Genomic DNA, 10,414 nt, shown 5'->3' on the forward strand with positions numbered 1-10,414 from the left:
TTTTACAACATAAATCCAAGATATGTTGAGTTAAAAGTCATTTTCCATTTTTTTTCCTCTCTTGTTCCTCAAAATCTGCAACCCTGCTGACCCAGGATTTCAAATCGACGTTGTTTAGAGTTAAAATAGAACGTTCAACTGGTTTGCTGTTAAAGCAAAAAAAAAAAAAAAAAGATCGTAAGTTACAGGATGCAAAATTTAAGTTGAGAAAAGGTGTGAAAAACAACGCGTTTGTGTGTGAAAGAAGAACTGTCGTGCAGTCAGTAGCATCCACTAATCATTGGTTGTGATCACACTCTGTCCCTATCTGGTGGCTGCAGGTGGTACCAGGGTGGAGGGCTGATGAGGCTCGGCCTCCACTCCCACAGGGTGGGGTGCAGTGGAGTGTGCACGCAGTTGAACGCGAGGAGAGGGAGTAAGACTCGACGGCATAGTTGGAGGGAAAAGCGTGGAGAGAGTTTAAAACAAAGAGAAGGGGTGTTAAAGTGCGGTTAGGGCTTCAGAGCCAAAGGAACGTGTGAGAGGATAGATAGCACAGTGTGGTTTTCATTCTGATACCACACTGAGACGGGTGGAGAGGTGAGCGCTCACTCTCAGTGAGTGGATGATGAGCAGAGCAGGATCAAGCAGGGAAAGTCAGTTTAGCCACAACACCATCAAGCATGAATCCATCACAAGCAGTGCAGTTAGTCAATTCCTCCGTCTGCTTGCAGACACCGAGCTCTGGTTAGAAAGTTCAGCTCAACTGGATCCCTAGAGCAGTGAAGCTGCAGTGACCTGACCTTCTCTACGACAGTGATCAGCTCACCCACTAACCGCAGGCCGAAAGGTGTGCAGAATGAAATGGAAAAGATGTTAGTTTGTTTTTTAAAGATTTCTACCAAAAAAATAAAATAAATAGTTGAACATTGTGGTCTGCATGTGTATTCAGTCAACAATTTCTAGACCACCAATTTGATCATATTTTGCCCTTGATCTTGATACGCTTTGCACATCTAGAGACAGAAATCTGTGCCCATCCTTATTGGCAGAAAATTGTGTCAGAACAGGAGGTTTCAAGTGTGGCTAGATGTACCCATTTAAACACAGGAATGTGCACTGATCTAAACCCGGAACTCTGTCCAGTCCTTTTTTGACCCTTTCTTCCAGGCGTGTTCATTATTTAGCTCAATTCCAGAGAAAATTATCCCCACAGCACAATGCCATCACCACCATGTTTTACCAGGAAATGGACAAAATAAACGTTGGTCTGGTCTCATCTGATCAGAGCACCTTCTTCAACACACGGTGAAGAGCAAATGCGGCTTCAACAAAGGCTAAATATGTAGATTGCATCACTGACAGCTGTCCTGCCGGCATGTTCTCCCACCTGAGCTGTGGATATGTGAAGCTCCTCCGGAGGTCAATGCTCTCCTTTTCTGAGCTGTCAGTTTACGTAGATGTCCATGTCTCCGGTGGTTTGCAGTTGAGCCAGGCTCTTTCATCGTCACATGATAAACTGAACAGAGCATATATTGAACATATTGTTTCACAGTCTAACCTTGCTTTCTCTGTGAAGGATGGTTTTTCACGATGCCGTCTGTCCACTAATGTTCTCCAAAAAACCGTTGCAGCCTCACAGAAGACAGATCGATTTTAAAGAGATGAAATTACACAAGGATGGGGAAAAAGGGGGCTGCACATAAATGCATACCCGGTTTATTGGATTATTTGTGTAAAAGGTTTCAAAATCATGCATTGTTTTTGCTTTAACTTCAGAATTCAGCACCACTTTGTTGTTTGGCCATGAGGAAAAATCCCAATAAAAGACCTCGGTGTTTGTCGTTGTGGGGTGACAAACTGCAAAGACCTTCAGGGGACATTAATGCTTTCGTGAGACGCAGCCTCCGGAGCTTGCAGGAGCCAACCAGATCGCTACTAACTGCTTTAAGTCAAAATCAAGACAGCAGCTCATGGGCCGCTGTGCACTTTGCTCCTTGTAAACATTCACACACATGTGGTGCAAACGCTGCAGCCTCAGGTGTGTCTAAAATACAAGGAGTCCCCCACACCCCCCACGCACCCGACTGTCTCAAGGGCCAAAAAGGGGTCCGAGGTCGAGCCTGAGAAAATAACTTCATGGCTTGACTCAGTGCACTGGGCTTTATTTAACCCCGACTGTGCGTGATCCGCACCTGTGACAGAGGTAGACAGCTGCAGCGAAAAGAGAAACATTTCTAAAAAAAAAAGAAAGCCAGACCAGCACTGCACACACTCCCAGGCTGCGATCACTGCGACCGGGCCTCTGCTTCAATCACATACCCGCTTTAATAGTCAAAGAGCAAGAATCAGGCCTGTGGTGGAGGCTGGAGGGGGGGGGGGGGGAGGAGAGGTGCAGGGGACGCAAGTGAGAAGGCTGTGGCAGCACTGATAGCGTCCTATCGACTCTGCCTGGCCTTTGGTTTCCTGTTCTGAGTCAGTGTGTAACCCTAAGTTGTCACATCGCACTCTCCCTGTTAAGGCTAGAAAATAGTCAGAAAGTAAGACATTCATAACATCCACCTTTATGCATACACACAATGTATCATTTGAAGATTTTTATGAGGGGTTTGGGAAAATCGAAAGAACGATGAAGGTGGGTCTTACAGCTGTTACTCTTGTTTGCCTAATGATTGGTAAAAAACAACCCACAATAAAAAAAAAACCTTTAGTGATCAAACTGTGTGACCACATCCCCTGATCAGAGGAAGGGGAGGTGAGAGTTTGGCCATAAAATTCTAATGCACAGAGTTTTACAGGTATTTCTTTTAACACGTCTTCTGCAACGAAGCATTTCAACGTAGTTTGTTGGTTTTGTTTTGCAAGAAACAGTCAGGGAACAACAGTAACAAGTGTTAAAGAGGTTAAGGGAAAATTCTTTTTGTAACGCAGAATAAATGTGGTTTGGAGTGTGACGTGTAAAACAGGGAATCCAAGCCCCCCCCCCTCCAAAAGGAGAAGGAAGTCCAGTTTTAAAAGGCAACATGATTTATTTAAGTTTAATGCAAATGCAGAACAAGTCGAGCTCGACTGCAGTCTTTTATCAAAACATGAATCAGTGTTTTTTTTGTGTTTTCTGTCATGGCTGACTAACAGGAAAATTTATTTCTGAGGGGAGGGGGAAACAACTTTGTTGGTGTGTGTGTGTCTTAAAGAGAGAGAGAAAGAGAGGGAGAGAATAAGTGTCAAAAACAGAGAAGTTTGGTTCTTTCAGAAGGAGTAGCTTGTGGTGCCTTTCTGCATTTTTTCGCGAAGCGTTTAGACGGCTCAACACACACACCAGGGCAGAGTGTGTCCCCAGTGCTGGGGACACGGGGGCCTGCAGTATCACGGCTCTGTGAGTATGACACACGTGTTTCAGCTTCATGCCTCTCCCTATCTGCCTTCTGAATGCAGCTCTCCAAACCTGCTGCAGCTGCTGCAAACAAACGCTGTTCCCAAGACGGGCTAAAAAAGAATCGACGCTGCTTTGCTTTGCTTCTTTTAGCTGACGTCAACAGGTTCCAGGACCGTCTGCAATGATTTGCCTTCACTGGGCCTGACAGATTTCTGCTGAAAATGTGCTGCCTTTTTTTGTGATTTAACCTTTGCTTACCATTCCACATGGCGCTTAAACACGCGTCCTCTCTCCTTGTTCAATGGGCAACCTAACTGGGCCTCAGTCGGGGCCGGCGAGGCAGTGCAGGCTTTAATGATGTAAAACAATAAGGATGAAGTCAGTGCAGGTAAGCTGAAGCAGTGTAACTGTAAAGAGATACCTGCGCTCCCCACCACCAGGCTGTTGTGCGTCTCATTAACCGGATCCTGTTTCAACGGGCCAAACAATCAGGTCATTATTCATCAGAACCGAGCCCGGCTGAGCAGCTACCACAAACACGTTTAATGACTTACATTTATAGATGTTCAATAAGTTTCAGACAAGAGGACTGTTTTTAAAGCGGGGCACCACCAGTAGGTTTTTAAAAGGGGCCCGATGGGGCCTACTAATAATCTTGGGGTGGTGCACAAAAATATTCAGATATTAAGGAGGGTTAATCTCTGAAAGGTTTGGCTTCCGACCTACAAAATAGCAGCAGGAGAGAATTCCTGACCCCAACTATTGGCCTGAACCATCAATTAATAAATTCAGTAAACAGGGATATGATGACAGTCAGTGCATTGGTTTTATTTATTTGGAAATACTGCTCTTTTTCCACCTCTTTTAGTATTTGCAGCATTAATGCGTTTCATCATGATCATCTGTGTTCTTTAGCTTGTTTTCCAAATAAGGTCTCTGGAGCATATGTGCTGATTGGAGATGGCCAGAGGGGTTCCTACTCCAACTTTGGGAACCACTATTAAGAACATGCTTTTAGCTAAATTTATAGTCCATCTTTTCAAAATATAACTTTGCTGTTGTTTCAACCCAAATATCTATTCCTGGTATATTTTAATGGAGTGGCAGACATTCAAAAAGAGGCACTGCAGAAAGAAAGTAAATAAATAAATGCCGCACCTCATCTAAACGTGTCATTTCCTCTTAAACGCATGCATAGGAAATGGTATGGACATCCAATCTCAGTTTTACTTTTGCCCAGAAACTTTAAAATTAAGATTCCTTCTAAACATCTTTACTTCACTAATTGAAACGCATTAACTAAAACTCACTCAGGAAGATTACATCCAAGCCATCACTTATGAGTGTGACAGAAGTTTATTTCTAACTGAGCGAAAACGTCACACGCAATTACTAATCCAACCCTCCGCTTTACACCAGGATCTGATGGGCGCCTCTGTTCACGCTTTTGGGAAACTACTCCCGGCGACACCTGGTCAACGGCGCCGCTTCTTCGCGCATGCGTAATGATCAGCCAAAAATCCCAAAGCCGTCTCGCATCAAAAGTAGCCGTGTTCCAATCTGCCGGGGAGACACGGTCCGAGCAGCGCGGAGAGAGCAGGGATTTAGACCCGAGGAGTTTCTGAGTCCCTCACCATGCCGAGGTCCTTCCTGGTGAAGAGCAAACGGGCTCACAGCTATCACCAGCCCCGCTGCCCGGACGATGGCTGCGCCACACTGGACACCATTCTGGCACAAGTGTGCGCAGGTGGGTGCGTTTGTGCGTAATTATCAACGGACACTGTAATACAGCAGCGAGGTTATTTTTTTTTTTTTAATAGTAGCCAGTAAAACTACATAAAGATGCATTTCCCTGTGCTGTCAGCAGCGAGCAGAACTCAGGAGGAGTTCGCATCCAAACTGGAACCGGAGGACAACCTGTGCGCCGGCGCGGGCAGAGAGTCCCCTGGATCGAGCCGGCGGTCCCGGGGGTCCCTGTCCTCCTGCTCCCCGCTGAGCTGCGGGGGCAGCGTGTGCGAGCGATCCTCCGACTGTGATTTCTGGCGTCCGCCGTCTCCGTCCTCCTCACCAGGTTTGCGCCAAACTCATATCATCCATGCAGTAAAAAGTTTGTTGGAGCAATTTATTCCGACGGGGAATTAGAGTGAATCTTTCTAAAATTTACTAATAGTGACCTAATCTGTAATATACTAGGCTAACAATAATAATTATTATTAATGTGCAAAATATTAAAAAAAATTAACTCCTCACATTTAATTTAATTTATTTTTATTCTATTTATTTTATTATTTGTTGCAATAAAAAGCGAGGCAGAAATGATAAATCAAACTGATTAAAACTGACTACTGACATAAGACTCGTGAGTAAGATGGTGATCAATTTCGGCTAAAAGTAGGCCTAATTTTATCATTTTTTAATTAATCAGATTCTTGCATATTTATGACGGTGTGTGTGTGTGGGGGGGGGGGGGGGTATCGCGACACGTTTTTACCATTTTGCAATGCATTCTCCAAGTTAGGTAGTCGCATGTTAGTTCTGAAACAGTTTCTAAATTACACCCCCCCCCCCCCCCCCCTTCCTCAGACTCCGAGAAATGCCCCCCACCCGCAGCGGAGGACACCGCCTTCAACATCCAGCTCCTTCCTTACTCCTGGTCACCTTACTCCGGCTCAGATCTGAGGCATCTGGTTCAGGGGCCTCATCAGCGCCAACGGCACCTCCGGGGCCACGGGGGGTCCCAGTCCCCCGCATCGGGGATCTACGGGGCTGAGCACGGCGGCGGCAGTGGGCGTGTTTACGCGCAGCGGGGCCTCGGCAGCGGGTGTTACCAGGAGTATTCTCCGTGCGCGGCCCGCGGGATCTACAGGATGCGGGACGGGGGGGAGCTGTACGCGGAGGCCAATCAGAAGGAGATCAAATCTGAGGAGGATTTTCTGCACCCCAGCCTCGAGGAAAACGGATCCTATAAGTGCATCAAATGCTGCAAGGTAGCCCAGCTGATTTATTCAGTTTCACAGAATTAAAGACAAATCCGATTTTAAATAGAGATGTGTCCCATTATCCCCATTCGTTTAAATAAACGGAAAAAAAAATATTTTCAAGACATATTGTTTTATTCTAATGTTTTTCCGCACGTTTCTGTATTTTCCAAAGGTTTTCTCCACGCCCCACGGCCTGGAGGTTCATGTGCGGCGTTCACACAGCGGGACGCGGCCTTTTGAGTGCGGGATCTGCGGCAAAACCTTCGGACACGCAGTGAGCCTGGATCAACACCGGGCGGTCCATTCACAGGTACCAGGCTCAGACCGCAAGCATCTACAGGAAGACGTCCCTCAGATTTTTGAAGGCCCAGATTTCCAGGCTTTACGCAAAAGGCCCTGATGTTTTTTTTTTTCAGGGGGGGGGGGGGGGGGGGGGGGGGACAAAATACTCTAGTACCTCAGTGAATTATGTGATGAATTATATGATCGAAAGGATATTTTGTTTCAGTATTTCAACTCATTGTATAAATCAGTTACACAGTGACAGATTTCAAGTGATTTTCTTTTGTTGATTTTGACAATTATGGCTTGATGCAAAACACCTAAAATGTTCCCAGAAAATGAGAATACACCAACACAAATGCAAATGCCTTTTGATACAGATATTTGGATTGAATGAAAAATGTATCCATGCACTATACATGTTGGACTTGGTCTGGCCTCCTGCAAGAATTACTGAATCAGTGTGGCGTGGCATGGAGGCGATCAGCCTGTGGTTCTGCTGAGGTGTAGGAAGCCCAGTTAGCTTTGGTAGCGGCCTTCAGGTCATCTGCCTTGTTGGGTCTGGTGTCTCATCTCTCTCTTGCCATTAGTCTGTAGATTCTCAGTGGAGTTCAGGTCAGCAGCGTTTTTTGTGGCACCATGGTTTTTAAAGCAGGTATTGGTACATTTTTGGCAGTGTGGGCTGGCACCAGGTTCTGCTGGGAAGTATAAATCAGCATCTCCATGAAGCTTTTCCACAGAGGGAATCATGAAGTGCTCAGTTTTCTTGGTAGATGGCTGCCTTGATGGTGGACTTGATGAAACCAGCAGCAAAAGAAGACACGGCACCCAGAACTTCAACTGATTGGAAACTTCACTCTGGACCTTAAGCAACTTTTGAATATGTATTTCTGGGACCTTGATTTTGAAATGCAGAATTTACTTTTAGCTGAAAAGAGGACTTTGGACCACCAAGCAACAGTCCAGTCCTATTTCTCCTCAGCCAGGGTAACACGTTTCTGACGTCGTCTCTGGTTCAGAAGTGACTCAGCACAAGAAATGCAAAAGTTGTAGCCCATGTCCCAGAAGCATGCATGTAGCAGCTATTGCAGCTCTGTCTCAGCTTGTGGCTGTCTTATGGCTTACCGTGTCAAAGACCGTCTGCTGGACAATTGTCAAGGCAGCAGTGTGTGTCATGACACTACTGAATTAAAATCACATTTTATTGGTTTTAGCAGTAAGCCATAATAATCATATCAGAATTAAACACGCATAATGTATCACTGTGTGTAATAAATCTACGGGTTTCACTTTTGAATATGGAATTACTGAGATACATTAAATAGACAAAATTCAGATGTATATAGGCTAGGTAGGGGTGCCTCCAAAAGGGTTGCCAGACGAGACCCTCTGATATTGATGGGATGAATTACCGCCAAAACTAAAAGGCTCTATTATGAATATTAGAAGAGTGTCCAATGATGTGATTATTTTAACAGGAAAGGAGCTTTAGCTGTAAAATCTGCGGGAAGAGCTTCAAGCGTTCCTCCACGCTCTCCACGCACCTGCTCATCCACTCGGACACACGACCCTATCCGTGCCAGTACTGCGGCAAGAGGTTCCACCAAAAGTCCGACATGAAAAAGCACACTTTCATCCACACAGGTCAGAGAGATGCTCCTTACGTCTAAAATAACACGGGGATTCATTTGCTTCTGCCAAAGCGGGCGCCTTTTTCAACCATTTTTATCCCTGCAGGTGAGAAGCCGCACAAGTGCCAGGTGTGCGGGAAGGCGTTCAGTCAGAGCTCCAACCTGATCACGCACAGCAGGAAGCACACGGGCTTCAAGCCCTTCGGCTGCGACCTGTGCGGGAAAGGTTTCCAAAGGAAAGTGGACCTGAGGAGGCACAAGGAGACGCAGCATGGACTGAAATGAGCAGATTCCCATAAATCCTTTCACTGAGTGGCCCTTTCCCTGAGCATTGGCCAGTATTTTAGTTTTCCGCATTGACCTGCTGTTTTTTTCTTGCTATTTAACTATTTATAATTTGTTTTTACATTATTATAAGGATCTAAATGACCAATTTCAAAGACTGAATATTTGTATCAGCTTTAAGATTTCATTTGTTTTACAAACAGGAATTAAATATTAATTGAAAGATCTCACTTGCAATTTTTTCTCCCCATTACCATAATTTAGAGCTTAATATGAGCAATGTGGCTCACCACCCAGGGTGTCATCCTTTCTCGGGGTTGTACAGGTTTTTTTTATACATACATACATACATACATACATACATACATACATACACACACACACACACACACACACACACACACACACACACACACACACACACACACACATATATATATATATATATATATATATATATATATATATATATATATATATATATATATAGCTGTCAGTTGTGGAGCTTGGACTTTTTGATCTGGATTTATGGTTGACACGCCTAAGAAGGCATTTGAAGTGAACAAACAGTAAAGCTTTAGGAAAGAACCAGCCGTCCCTTGCTCCATGTCATCTCACACATTCTTTCTGCTCCATCAGCTGTGGATTGCAACATTTGAAGCGCCAATGGAAGCAGACGGATGGTCCAAATTTTTCTAAATTCAACCAGTGTCGGTGTAAACAGAGCCCTTCTGACACCATGAAGTAGGCTAAAAGAACTAAAAACACAACACAGCCTAAGACACAAAAGAAATGTACAGAAATTTAAAGGAGCAATAAGCGATATTTCACCACTAGGTGGTGCCTGAGCGATGTCTGTAGACCAAAACAAGATGTGACAAGCCCCGCCTCTCTACTTCCACTAGCTGCCACCCGCCCCCAACCTTCCCTTCTCACTTGTCGCCTCCTATGGGACATATTTCTAAAAGATAAAAACACAACAAAACAGCCTTTCAGAGGAACATTTTTAGTAAAGAATTAAGTAACTCATAGCTTTATAATGCTGTTAGCAAGAGAACATTTTGATCTGCTGGGGGTTCTCTCCGCCATGTTGCTCCAACGCTCTGACGGCGGTGTTTTAGGCACTGATCTCTATTATACACTGGAGTCCTGTTTTTGCCGAAAAACTGAAGTCACTGGCCGCCATCTTGCTACTCCCTACTCTCACAGAATCCCATAGATTTGGTTGCAACAACAAGCAGTTTTCTGGCTGTGTGAAAACGTTTCACAGGTAATTCTACAGTCAGTGGATGTACTAACACTATCAACTACTAGGAAATTAGGTGCTGAAATATTTTACGTTATTCATATTATATATGTCTACATATATGTAAATATGTTTTTGTATAGGGAGTAGCAAGATGGCGGCCAGTGACTTCAGTTTTTCGGCAAAATCAGCACTCCAGTGTATAATAGAGATCAGTGGTTTTAGGGCTCAGATGCACGCGTGTACGTACGTGTGTTCATGCGGTCAGCCTGGCTATGTAAACAAGAGACTGGAGAACAACAGAGAGAGAAGCGGTGTGATGTCATACCATACATAAAATAATGAAACTTCACTTGTTGCTCCAAAAGTTTAGTTTTTGGAGTGTTTGTCCTGTCATATGTGGAGCAAAAATTTCAGAAAAAGAACATAACAGTCAAACTTGGTGTTGGTAGCATGATCACTTTTCGGGTGCGTGGGGCAGAAGGATGGGCTTGCACAGGGGTAAATTACAGCTAAGAATGCCCAAGAACACAAGAATATCACTGTTGTGCTTTTCTTTTTCGTGCTTCGCTGAGTTCTTTGCAAGTCTAAAAGAAAAAAAAACCAAAAAAACAAACCAAGAAGAGCCATGTGA

The 10,414-nt window shown here is 44.6% G+C and overlaps 1 protein-coding gene across 3 annotated transcripts; it reads left to right on the plus strand.

Moving 5' to 3' along the window:
• Nucleotides 1-3,330: 3,330 nt before the first annotated feature.
• LOC105920467 (zinc finger protein Gfi-1) lies at nucleotides 3,331-8,739 on the plus strand. Of its 3 annotated transcripts, XM_012856065.3 has the most exons (7): nucleotides 3,331-3,355; nucleotides 4,775-5,102; nucleotides 5,220-5,426; nucleotides 5,939-6,342; nucleotides 6,509-6,646; nucleotides 8,097-8,262; nucleotides 8,356-8,739. In XM_012856065.3, exons 2-7 carry the CDS (start codon nucleotides 4,991-4,993, stop codon nucleotides 8,532-8,534), a joined length of 1,206 nt encoding a protein of 401 aa, XP_012711519.2. In that variant the 5' UTR covers nucleotides 3,331-3,355; nucleotides 4,775-4,990; the 3' UTR covers nucleotides 8,535-8,739. The 3 variants fall into 3 exon arrangements, with proteins under 3 accessions (XP_012711519.2, XP_035993781.1, XP_035993782.1); XM_036137888.1 differs by lacking the exon at nucleotides 3,331-3,355 and having other exon boundaries at nucleotides 4,731-5,102; XM_036137889.1 differs by lacking the exon at nucleotides 3,331-3,355 and having other exon boundaries at nucleotides 4,731-5,102; nucleotides 5,223-5,426.
• The last annotated feature ends 1,675 nt before the right edge of the window (nucleotides 8,740-10,414 follow it).

Source organism: Fundulus heteroclitus, chromosome 6, assembly GCF_011125445.2.
Source record: "Fundulus heteroclitus isolate FHET01 chromosome 6, MU-UCD_Fhet_4.1, whole genome shotgun sequence".
In the NCBI taxonomy this organism is placed as follows: domain Eukaryota; kingdom Metazoa; phylum Chordata; class Actinopteri; order Cyprinodontiformes; family Fundulidae; genus Fundulus; species Fundulus heteroclitus.